At 46.9% G+C, this 12,847-nt stretch overlaps 1 protein-coding gene across 4 annotated transcripts in view; it reads right to left on the bottom strand.

Moving 5' to 3' along the window:
* Arhgef7 (Rho guanine nucleotide exchange factor 7) overlaps positions 1–12,847 on the bottom strand; it is a 111,182-nt gene that overhangs the window by 72,968 nt on the left and 25,367 nt on the right. For 3 of the 4 annotated variants that reach the window (XM_036209227.1, XM_036209226.1, XM_036209225.1), the window contains exon 2: positions 4,091–4,177. In XM_036209227.1, coding sequence (XP_036065120.1) covers positions 4,091–4,177 — 87 coding nt within the window. Of the gene's footprint in view, positions 1–4,090; positions 4,271–12,847 lie in introns of those variants that run through there. The other variant, XM_036209231.1, reaches the window with a different exon arrangement.

Here is a 12,847-nt window from a genome sequence, read left to right as displayed (position 1 = left end):
CGGCAGCAGTTAGTCTACATTCTAATGTCTACTGATCTGAAAGGCCAAAAGTGTCCAAGAGTAAGGAAAGAAGCCATTTCTGCTCTGAATCACTGGACCTCTGAATGACTGAACACTAGTGTTTTAATTACTGTTCCTATCTGAAGCCAGAAAGGAGTGTTGACATCGTGAAATATCAATGTGTGAAATAAGTAGGAAGGTTAATGGCAGTGGCCTTCACCCCTTCCAGGTCCCACGCAGCAGAACTGGCTGGAGGATAACTGGCAGGCCTCATTTGACAGGCTCCTGACCTCCTTCCTGGCAAGCGTGAGAAACCGCATCTGAACGTCTCTTCCTCTCCAGAGCAGAGACACTGTACCGGAAGCAGCATCGGTGCTCCAGCAGGAGAGCCTTGGTGACACTGCTCTGTCAAATCCTCATTTCTAACCCTTGGAAAGGCCAGTGCCATCTGGACAGAGGACTCTGCCAGGAAAGCTCACAAGCTAAGCATGGCTCACAGTTCACTCAACTTGGACGTTAAAAAATGACCTTAAATACATTCATTTATAATAATGCTAAATTCCAACTTTTCAAAATTCATAATAAAAAGTAATGCACCTTATAACAATACCAAGTGTGTGAAATATAACTAGACACTGAGAACTCTAGATAGTTCTGAACAACTAAATCAAAGTTCACTCATAACTTTGCTGCTAACATCCCTGACACCGGGTGTCATGACATGGACTAAGCTTTATAAGACACCATTAGAACTGGATTCATATGGCCTTCATTTTGGGTTGTTTTTTTAAATTATTATTTCATGTTTATGGGTGTTTTGTCTGCATGCATGTCTGTGCACCATGTAAGTGTGCCTGCAGAGGCCAGAAGAGGCATCAGGATCTCCTGAACTGGAGTTACAGATGTGGTGCTGGAACTTGAACCCGGATCCTCTGAAGACCAGCCAGTACTCTTAACCACTGAGCCATCTCTCCAACATCTATTTTAGATACTAAATAAAAAGCTAGTACAAGCATCTTGGGTGACAGGGAAAGCCATTTTTTCCAAGGAAGGCAGCCTCTGCTCTGAAGAGTTGAAGGTTACCTGTTTCAATACATTTCAGGTGCTTAATTAAGTAACATTAGTGAGTAAGAAAATCTTGACAGCTAATACACTGTGACCATCAACAAATATATCTAACACATTTGGGATCAAAATGTGAGAACAGAACTAAGAGGAAAATGAGCAAACAAATTCTTTACCTCTGCAGCCATTTCACCTGAGGAACTGCAAATACCTACGACGTCATGACTTGTCTCTCAATTCACTAGGCTGTGTCACAAAACTCAAGCACATCATCATCATCACTATTTTCATCATCATTTTGGCTATTTTGTTTTTGTTTTTGTTTTTTTATGGGGGGGGAGATACAAATGGAAGGAAACTGGCATTGTTGTGCCCAGTTTTCTGCACAAATCAGAAAATAAAAATGCATGTGTATATGAGCATGTGTGAAAACATGTTAACATATGCAAGTTCAAACACACATGTACACATGTGGGCACATGTGTGGAGGCCAGAAATAAACACTGGCTGTCTTCTGTCAGTCAGTCTCAACCTTATTTTTTGAGACAAGGTCTCTACCTGAACCTGGGGCTTGCCAAACTGGCTAAACTATCCACACAGCAAACCCCAGGGCCAGGAATCCCACTGTCTCAAAACCACATCACGAGGATTCCAGGCACACCACCACACCTGGCTTGCTCTCAGGTCCTCACGATTGTACACCAAGCACTTCACTGAATAAACCATCTTCATGGCAGCTACCCCAAAATGTTTAAGGCACATGGTTGGTGAAAAAATAAATTGTAAAAAAATAAAGAGGCCAGCAAAATGGTAAAGACACAACCACTAAGCCTGAAATAGTCCATTCCTGATCTCAGATGCCAGAAGGAGAGAACCAACTCTCACTTGCTCTGACCTCCAACAAGCACCGTGGCATTCTGGAACCCACACACATGCATACACATAGATAAACATAAATAAATACATGCAACAGGGGCTTTCTTTTCCTTCAAGAAATCACTAGGAGCTTCAACTGGAGAGAACTAGACAGTCTTTCTTACTATCACAACTCAGCCCAAAACAATCTCTTGGGGAAAACCTTTGGCATTAAGTACTAAGAACAAAAGCTAACTTGAAATTTAAGCTGTTTTGTTTCCTGATTGTAATTTTAAAATGTTTTCTATCTCCTATCTTTGAGAATTTGGTGGAAATTAAATGTGTAGGTCCTAGAATTGCTCAAAGGTACAAGGTCTTCCCCTCGGAGGCTCCTACACATTTTTGTCTGTGGAACACCAGGTCTTTCCCTGTATAGGCCTCTCCCCTCACACAATCACAGACTGGTGGCTGAGGTAAAGCTATTCCTTTCTCCAGGAACTTCCTAAAACATGATGGCTGAATAAATTAGGTTTTTGCATGTGTTGTTTGGTTTTTATTGTCTCCTGGGATAATTATGAGTTTTTAAGTGTGATATACTGACCTTAAAAGAATCCTATAGTTTCCTCTACTATATTTTTAAGTAATTAGAAGAGATTTTTACTCTTTAAAATCAGCACAAAATAAGACATGATTGACTTTTTTTCCCCTTCAAGGGGTAACCTATTTGTTATCACAAGTGCAACTTCAGACTCATCCTCTCAGTAACCAATACTTGACCAGCTTTGTGTCAAGGGACTGTTCTAGGTGCCTGGGTCAGGGGCTCTGAGAGCATCTCTGGGCAAACTCAGAACCATAAGTCATAACAGCAACCAAGATTTGGAAAACTGCAAACAAGGATGTAATGCTCAATTTCCTTTAAAGCAATTTCTTACATCTTAATACAGAGCATGAGTCTGAAAAATACTGTAACATAAACAAAACCCAGGAGTGTGGAGAGAATGAAATCCTTTGACAAAGGTCAAGAAAAAGTAAAAATTGATCTCCCACCCAATAAAGAAATTAAGTCATTAAAATGACAAGGCTGACACCACCAAGGAAGCCAATACCCCCACCTTTAAAGAGCTGTGAGGCTTTCTAAAATCGCCCCAGCCACCATCCAATTACCTGCAGCAATTTCAAGGACATCAAAGATAAATTATTAACAAAACAGTAACACTTTAATCACCATAAATCACTGTCTGTCCAATTTCAATTAAATACACTCTCCAAACATGATTGGGTAACTTCTGCAATTCCTCCCAAGAAACATACAGTGAAAGACTGTCCTTCCAGGAAAGAAAAGCTATACTGGGTCATCACAGGGCTGGAGTGCATGTGGTATTACCAACCTTTCACTCGGTGAGGTTACAAACATAAATAACAAGATTTAAGCACAGAAGTGGCTGCAAGCTCATCCACCTGAGCGTCCCTAGCAAAACGCTGTAAAACAGTTTTCTAGATTTACAGCACTGCCCAGGAATTTAAAAAAAAAAAAAAAAAAAAAAAGGAAAGAGCGACATCCCTGGAGAGCTGCCACTCAAGGACCACAAAGAGTGTTCAGCAGGAAACATCAAGCAGCACGGAAAAGACAATCCCGAGCGAGGAGTTATCCCCAGAAAAAGGCTTCACAAGCCCCAGTCTCAAGCCTTACGAGTTTTCTAACGCAAGCATTAGGGGTGGAGAATCCAGTCACACCGCCGAATTTCGGGCCTGCAGAGCAGCAGATGAGGACGTGGGATCCCCCCATTCTGACCACCTACTGAGGGCCGAGTCCGACCTGGAAACGATGCTGGGGAATTCCGAGGGGCAGCGCTCAGCACTGGACAGGTGTCCCCGGACAACGGGGATTACCAACGTGCCACCTGCACACGAGCCAGAAAACCACTGGTTCTCGTGGAAACCATCACCAGGTGTGGGATCCACCCGCCGGCCACGAGGAGACATCGAGAGGCTGCTTTCCGGGACAAGGAGCCCCGCTCCACAACCGGCAGGGAGGCGGCGGCAAGGAGCGGTCGCCCTAGACAGCGACAGCTACCGAGACCCCGACCCCGACCCCCGGCTGCCCCCGACCCCGGCCTCCTCCACCCCGACCCGGCCTCCCCCATCCCGGCCCGGCCCCGCGCTCACCCACCTCCAGGCGCAGGGACGCCCCGCAGGCGCGCAGGAACTCGCGGATGTTGCTCAGGCACTCGCTCTCGTTCCGCGGCTCCGGGTAGACCTGCAACACACAGCGTCGCTGAGCGGCCCGGACGCCTCATCCGCTCCCTTCCTCGGGCTGCACCAATCTCCGCCCCTGCCCGCACCCGGAAGTGCGCCCGGGGCCGGAAGTGACGTCGTCAAACCGCGCCCCCGCGGGTGCTGAATCGCCCGCCGCCGCTCCTTTTTTCCCCCAGCCCGGCTCCAGCCCCACGCGCGCCCTCCCTCCTCCGTTCCCGCCCGGCTCCCGGTCTCCACACGCGCGCCACCTCCTCCAGACCCCGCTTCCGCCTCACGCGCGCCCTCCTCCTCCTCCCCGGCCCGGTTTCCCCGACCACGCGCGCCACCTCCTGGCCCTGCTCCGGCCCTGCCTCCTCCAGACCTCCAGCCCTAAGCTATCTCTTGCAGGCCCTGCTCCTACGCGCCACCTCCTCTCTGGTGGGCTCCCCCATCCTAGGAGTACTGCCTCCCGACCTGCAGCAGTCTAGTAACCGCACCTCGTCCTCAGTGCACAGAACTCTCCCTCTGCTGCTCGAGCAGCCCCAGGAGGTTGGAGAGAACTTCCTCCCTTTCTCACCTAGGCTCCAGGAAGGTGTCGTTTCTGTTCATTCTAAAGCCATAGCTTAAAATAATGAGCAGGTCGGCATGAAAGTGCCAGGATTTCTTTTCCTAAACACAGGCCATGTGCTTTATGAATGATTAACCAGAATAGCCGGCTAGTGTAGGGAAGGCATCAGAGAAAGCTGGTGTTGCTAGCCTGCACCATGAGCAACAAGGGAAGGTGCTGACCAAGGAATCCGAGAGGCATCCTGCAACGTTCACCACGTGTGTTATGTTATGCACCCAACCGTGCCAGCCACTAAGGGAAACAGGAGCAGAATCCGTGACTAGAACAATCTAAGACTCCAACAGAAAAGTGTTTAATTCTTAAAAGGCTTTAAATCTAAGGATTTATGAAGAAAATTTTTCTGAAGATTATAAGAATTAAATGTCGATGTTTAAATCATCATCTAGAATTTTAACACTGAAAATATTCAAGATGATTTCTTATAAGGAGAAATCACAGCATCCATCCACTTCGCTCAGGAATACAGTGGTCTCTTTGCAAAGTGCTTGGGTCTCTAAAAAAAACATTGCAAGTGTTCAGAAACACTGAGAGTAATGAGCCCTGACCCTCAGGTGAACTGTAAATCTTAGGAACAAAGGGCCCTCTGCATTGTCTTCATTTGTTCGTTTTTCTTTTGCAAGACACCCATCCATAAAGTCACCACAGACTTATTTGTGAGCTTTTACACTTAACCCGGGATGAATACAGCACATTCTCGTGGACAATTGCTTTCCATGTGCATTCCCTGCTCCACATGAGCAAAGCCACACTCACTTGCTTTAGTCCTCCGGCTGTGAGCAGGTGCCATTTTCTCACAGTGCCATGTTTGTCTGCTTATGTACTTTCAGCTGGCAACGGTACTCTTTTAATGGCCTCCAAACATGCTACAGTGCTGTTAATAAGGTCAAGGAGATAGTGATGTGTTTGTGGAAGAAAAATCTATGTTAGATAAGCTTCATCTGGGCATGAGTTATAATGCTGTTAGCTGTGAGTGAAAAACAGCCAGAAGAAAAGGAGACGTCGAGGAACCAGGCTGCTCCAGAAAGTGCCTGATGAAGCTATGGAGAAGATGGAAAAGCAGCAAAAATGTGGATTCTTGAGATGACGGCCAAAAAACGAATAGACATCATTGGGAGTCTGAAAGCTAAAGAGATTTACAGTTACGTTACCCAGGGTCAGAAACACAACGTCTTCTCAGCTATCTGGCTGGCCAGCGTGTTTCAAAACTAGATACATCATGAAAATTTCCTTAGTAGAGAGTGGATCTACAGAGAAACAGTTTAGAAAATACTTTGTGTGTTATCTATAACTAGGCCTGTGCTGGAGAACAGGCTTCCCATGCTGAAGAGACTGGCTTCTTTTGCACGAATGTTGGGAAACAAACCTGTGTGATGCAGCTTCTCAGACTACGGGGTAAATGGTCCAAGACCATGCAACCTTGCTATGTGTGTCAATACCAAGGGCAGATTTTAAATGTAAGCTGCCCCTAATGGAGTACAAAAACCAAATCCTGGAAGCACTTAGGATGAAAAGCCTCAACTGCATGCCAGGTCACTTGAAATCACAAAAAAGCATGGCATCCGAAATACTCCGGGATTGGTTCCACAATTCCTTCATCCCAGACGATGAACACTTATTTCCAGGGCGAAAAATCTTTACCTTCTGAGTGTTATTAATTTAGATAATTCCCCTGTTCATTTCTGTAATGAACTTTTAACTCCCTCAGTCAGCATAATACAAGCTTTTAAGACACACTACCTGAGCAAGCTGCTTAGTAAAGCTTGCAGTACTAAAGGCCAATGAGGAAACTACCATGTGAGATCACTGGAAATCCACCACCATATGCATATCAGTTATGTTGGCCCAGCCTGGGACAGCATCAATCTGGCAATCATCAGTAACTATTAGGAAACGTTTGGCCAAGTTGCCTGAATGATTTTGAAAGTATGACAGAAAATATAAGTAATAGCATCAAAGTCATAAAGAATAGTGCGCAGCAAATGAGTGGAGAGTATTTGGCAACAGGAAGGAAAAAGAAATAGGAAATTTGGGCAGGAAAGGTGGTAGAACCCACCAACCAAGTCCTGGAAATGATAATCCAACATGGCATCAGAGTAAGCACTGTCAGCCGAGATGACACAGATTGTCCTCACTGCAGCCAAAACAGCAGGATGGAACTCAGCCTCTGAAAAAACAGCCGTGAGGTGAGGAGACATGAGCCCGTGCTTGAATGCAGCCTCCCCTCCCCTGCATTTGTCCCTTCATTCAAAGATATGAGGGGACAAGCCAAGCCGACAAGCCTGAGCAGGGCCTCAAGCCTTCAGCCAGTCTGATGGGCTGTCACAAATGCCACACTCCTAGGGAAGAGCCAACTTTGTCCACACCTCCCCTCTCTGCTGAGCCAGTTTCAGTCTCCCAAGTGGACTTACGCAGCAAGCCAAGGTCAAAGGTCAAAGCACACTCTCTTGCAGCTACAGTGCAATTTTAGTTAACATTTTCACAAAACCAACTGCATGGTATTTGCAAAGAATTTTTCTCAAGAGCTTATTTGCATTCCTACTGTATAGTGCCCAGCAAATGGGCACGGTGCTGTGTTACTGTCTGATCTTGAGCGTTCTGTCTATGAGTGTACATATGACAAACTCTACTGCCATGGTCTGCTATAGTATCTAGTGCTGTTCTTGAGATGATGTTTTATTATCCCATTTATAGCATCCCATTTATAGCATAAATCCTAAAAAAAATGCACATGTATTCATTGGTTGACAAAATACTGTGACCAGCCATGTGCACACATGCTCATGCTCACACCCACAAGTACATACAAATTAAGAACAAAAGACACCGGGCGGTGGTGGTGCACGCCTATAATCCCAGCACTCGGGAGGCAGAGGCAGGTGGATCTGAGTTCGAGGCCAGCCTGGTCTACAAAGCGAGTTCCAGGACAGCCTCCAAAGCTACAGAGAAACCCTGTCTTGAAAAACCAAAAAAAAAAAAAATCTGTATTCTGACCATTCTCCTGGGTTCCTAATTCTGTATGTCCCCCAAGAACAATGTTACAGTCACCGGCAGTTCAATGTTTGAGATAACTTTATAGAATGTAACTACCACAAATAATGAGAACCATCTCTTTTCTACATTTCATTATGAAACCATAAGGCTAATTGTTATTTTTTCTTTTATGATGAACATATAAAATAATGGAAACAACATACTTAAATGTTGGTAATTGTTAGCTATAAAAACAAAAATTACTTGGAGATCTATATCTTAATGAGAAACGTGAGAATTTTTAATTACACTCACCTGTGTGTGGGGCATGTGTGTCGTGTGTGTGTGTGTGTGTGTGTGTGTGTGTGTGTGTGTGTGTGTGTGTGTGTAAGTGAAGGACAAGCTGTGGCCATCAGTTCTCGGCTTCCACCATGAAGTCTCGGGAACTGAACTCAGGTGAGCAGTCTTGGTGGCAGCTACCTTTACCCACTGAGCTCTCTCTCTCACCAGCCCAGATGTTTTCATTCAGCCATGGGTCATACCACTTTGTTAGAATGACAGGCAATCCTTTCCCAACTTGTTCTCTCCATGCAGGTACTGAGAAGCCATCCATAGGGAGGAGCACGTGGACACGGGAGTTTTGTAAAGGAACTTCATTCTTTGACACTGCATGAGTGACAGCCAAACTCTACACAGGGCCTAGTACGCTCAGAGACTTAAGTGTTAAAGCTTCATTAGAGAGACGCCTGCAATCTCTATGCAAGCGAAGGTTTAAAAAACCTGACTGAGGCACAGAATTCCTGTCGTCGTTGGGGGTTACTGAAGTCTTAACATCCTGGGCGTTTCACTTTGTTTTTCGTTTTTATACTTGCATGTTTCTGATTGTCTCTTAGGTGACAGGGAAGATTTTCATCTTTTGGCAGTATGTCCGAGGAAGACAGAAAATGAGATGTGAGGTCAGGGAAGGAATGTTATGGGAGGAGAGGGGACAGCCAGACTGGCTGTGTGTCTTCCTAGTCACAGGCTCCTTTTTGTGACACACAAGCTGAGGCTCTGTCCATGGGTTGCCTTAAAGCTTCCTTCCCCGCATAACTCTTTAAAAAGTCTGGTTCATGCACATGTGTGCATGTCCCTAGAACACCAGGGAACATATAGCTGTTTGGAAAACTAAGAGTCAACATTACAAGTCAGTAGCCCTAACTCAAACCCCTCTGTAACAAACATGTCCCCTAGGGTCAGTCACTTGACACCCCGCAGGCCTACTTCCTTATCTCCAATTCAAGGCTAAGAGCCTAGTTGAGTTGTCGGATCAAGTAGATAATAAGTTAATCCAGCAATATTTACTGGGCCTCAACTTCACAGCACAGCACATAATTCTGAAAATAAAGCACAGTTCCAGTTGCTTGAGAGAGTGGCAGGCATATATCACTTGAGCCAATGAGTTTGAGTCCAAGCCACACAGCAAGACACTGTCTCCAGATTGGGGGAAGTGGGGAGCAGCTGTGATATCTAGGAAGTCTGTGGTGTTTTCCAAAATGTACCTAGTCAAGGGCAATGGAGATTATAGTGAAAAGATTTCTAGGATTATTACAAGACAGAGCAACACGGAAGAGGCCCTCATGCTTCTCTAAGGACACTTTGCACGGGGTCAGCCACCAGGGAGAGGCACATTAAACCCTAGCTAACACTGCACGCCAGCAAAGGGAGCACGTGCACGAGGCTGACCACATTAAGGCTGCAAAGCCGCCGATTCTCATGCCTGACTCGGGTGAGTGGGACTGGAGGGCACATCTTCCTCCAAAGCTAAACTTGTTTCTACCCTAGGGCCCAGCTGTTGCTCACCCAGGAGAAAGTGTTCACCAAAAGCCCATGTAAGAATGTTCACAGCCATTTGCTCCCTAACTAGCAAGGCCACCAAGCAAAGGGTTTTGCATGCACTCCAGAACAGCAGAGACCTGACCGCTTGCTCTGCCCGGGTCACATCCCAGATTCTACACAATAATAACTTGCAAGCTTTTCACCAGGACCTAATCAGAAATCATCTCAAAACCTTCTGGTTTCCAAAGAAATAGTTTTCATGCTCGATATTTGGTCCAAGTGTGTCTGACATGAAAGTTAGCCACCAAGTAATGCTGAAACCAGAGTCCAGAACCTCCGCAGCTGTCCAGCTTCTCCTCCACTCTTCACCAGCTGCTTCTGGCAGTGTGCCCCCTCCCCCACAGTCTCAACAAAGTGCCAGTGAAGGCAGCTGCCTCAGACAGACAGTTGGACAGTGTTTAAGGAGTTTGTAGGCAAGCCGTATGAGAAGGCAGGTCAGCAGGGCTGTGAGCAGGCAGGGCGCTTGCTGCCTGAGCAACCAAGATCAAAGGAAAAAGTTGTTCATGCTGCCGCAGCAACAACCCATTACCCAGCATTCCTGGTCTCGGGGTTCTCACTGCACAAAGCCACTATGTGTGTCTGACACCTGTCTCTGATGCCCAGCCAGGCTTGGACATAAGAACTGTCAAAGGACTGAGGTTCCTAGGAGGTTCTCAAGATACCTGAAGAGCGAGTAAATTAAATCATGAATTAAGCCCTTGGGGAAGGAATATTCCAGTTTTCTCCAACATAGAGAGTCACTGAAGCTCCCAACTCCAGGACAAAGGTCCCACTCTGTCATCAATGATCTTGCCACCCAGTGGGGAAGATCACTATGTGTTCTGAGCCCTGTGCCTCTCTGTGCCGTCCACCACATGGCACGACCCACTTGAGCACACCTCAGCTCCGTTAGACATCCAGCCCTAATGCCAACCTGCTGGCACCTCACAGCCAAGATAGAACCTGTGCACCTAATAAACTTAATTGTGTGTGTTGAAGTAAGTGGAAAACCTTCCAGTGGAAAAGTGGGGAGAGCTCTTATTTTACTCAAGGAGGTGACATCACCTGCTTCAAACTATCGGCTGCAGGCTTCATCAGCCTGCTCTGTGTCTGTGAACGGATGGCCTCTCAGGCCCTGCTCTCTGGCTTCATGGGGTTCAGCCAGCAGGAGGTCCGGGCAGGAAATGGGAAGACGCGTCCATCTAGACACTGGTGGTGCTGGCTACGTGATGTGCTGGTGTTAGCTCACAGAGCTGTGAGCATCTCGTCCCAGTTCTGCACTTAATGACATCACACTGGTACCCAGGAATCAACAAACGTAACTCAGGGTCCCCACCACTGAGAGCCGGTTGTTAAGCATTCACACCACACCTGGATTTTTTGAAGCCCAGCTCTGGAGTCTATTCTACATGGGGTCCAGAAACCCTGCTCCCCACTGGCCCCTACAAGCCTGGGGGAGTAAGGGCCTCTTAGGTACTCTCTTCACACAGGGGCTCTTCCAGCTCATCTGTGTGATGCCATGTGTTTTCTACAGAGACCCTGACCTGGAGAGCCTCCTGGTGGCGGTATAATGCTTCCACAAGATGGACCACCACCACAGAGCACCCAAGAGATAGCTCCGTGATGGTGCAAGCCTGTACCAGCAGCACCCAGGAGGTAAAGGCAGAAGGAGAGTTTCAGGTTGGACTGGGGTACACAGCAAGGCCCTTCCCTACCCCCACAAAAAAAAAAAAACCCTAGCTTTCTTTATATAACCAACAAGAAACATGAACTACAGTGTGGACAATACTTTTATGATCAAATTGTGTGTAAGTGCCCAGAAAAACATGCAGTTTCTGCAAACGGTGCCAACAGCAGATGCCCTCCAGAGGAACAAGGCAGAAGGCTTCTTCTAACTGTGCACTTACTGTACCCATTAGCAAATAAACTAAACAGAGAAGGGACCGTGACAACCCCGAACCTGCCACTCTTTCCCTCCGGTCAACATGCCTTCCCTGTCATAAACTGTCCTCAGTACAAAGCCGCCTCTTGGAGGGATGGATCCCTGTGGAGCAGGTCTCTGTCACTCCAGGCTGAGAGGGAACCCCATTTCACACTCTCCAGCTCGCTATTCCATCATAGCAGTGGCCCTGTTAACCCAGCTAGGCTGCAGCAGGGTCTCACTCATCCCAAGCACTCTAGGCTTATTCTCCAACCTGGCACGGGGTGAACAACGTGTGGGCAGGGCTCCCAGGCCGTCTACAGACAGTTCTCCCAAATCCACTGGAAAGCAAGTGGAGCAGTGAGCGGAAATCTCCAAGATTTTCTTGCTAACTACCAAATAAAGTCCTTCTCAAAACTATGTACCTTAGCAAGAAAGTTTATTGGAAAAGGTGTAAGTCTTTAATAATGTATATTTTTCTGCTGCTTTTTGTTCCCAATGTATTCCAAATCCCAGCTCCCAGGTGAAATGCCACAGCCACCAGGAGGAAGCCTAAATGTTTTCCAACTGGATAGAATTGGACACACTAAAAAGAGTGGTAGAGGACAAAAGAATCACACAGCCTCCAGTGCCACCCTCATTCAGAAATGCCAGAGATGTGACACACTGGGGGGTGACCCAGACTACGCTGCTTAAGTTAACCACATTCCCAGGGACCTGGTTCCCACCGACCCTACAAGCATGTCCAGTCCCAAGGGAGGTGGCTACCATCAGGCATGCCAATGCCAAAAATGGATAAGAAAATATTTAAAGATAGATAAAACGCTGATCACATGACCCACAAGAGCATTCTCCCAGAAATGCTACATGAACAGGCCGCAGAGTGTGAACTGTCAAGTGAAAGAAACTTGGAAAGGACTGACACCCTACTTTAACACCCAAAGGTGTGGCCAGAACACGCCACTGTGAGGGTTCACTCCACTCCTCCGTGGAAGCCACTCTTGTCCACTCGGGGATCTTTAGACAGAGAGTCATGGGCCAAACCGAGTCAGTGGTCTGGGATGCCAGACTGAATGAAAAAGAGTGGGGAAAAAAAACATCCATCTCTGTACTTCCCAACTGCAGACACAGTGTGGCCAGCCGCCTTCTCCTCCGGCCACCACAGCTGAGGGGCTCCTGATCTCATGCCCTCCCCACCATGATGGACTGGACCCTTGAACTGCAGACCAAAACAAACCCCTCATTCCTTGGGCAACTGTCTTCCAAGAAAGAGAAGGGAGGCACATCCTGTGCATGTGCTCAGCCTGCTCCGAGCA

This window comes from Onychomys torridus, chromosome 17 (assembly GCF_903995425.1).
Source record: "Onychomys torridus chromosome 17, mOncTor1.1, whole genome shotgun sequence".
NCBI classification, from domain to species: Eukaryota; Metazoa; Chordata; class Mammalia; order Rodentia; family Cricetidae; genus Onychomys; species Onychomys torridus.
Note: the sequence above shows the minus strand (reverse complement) of the source record. Positions and strands in the feature narration are given on the sequence as shown.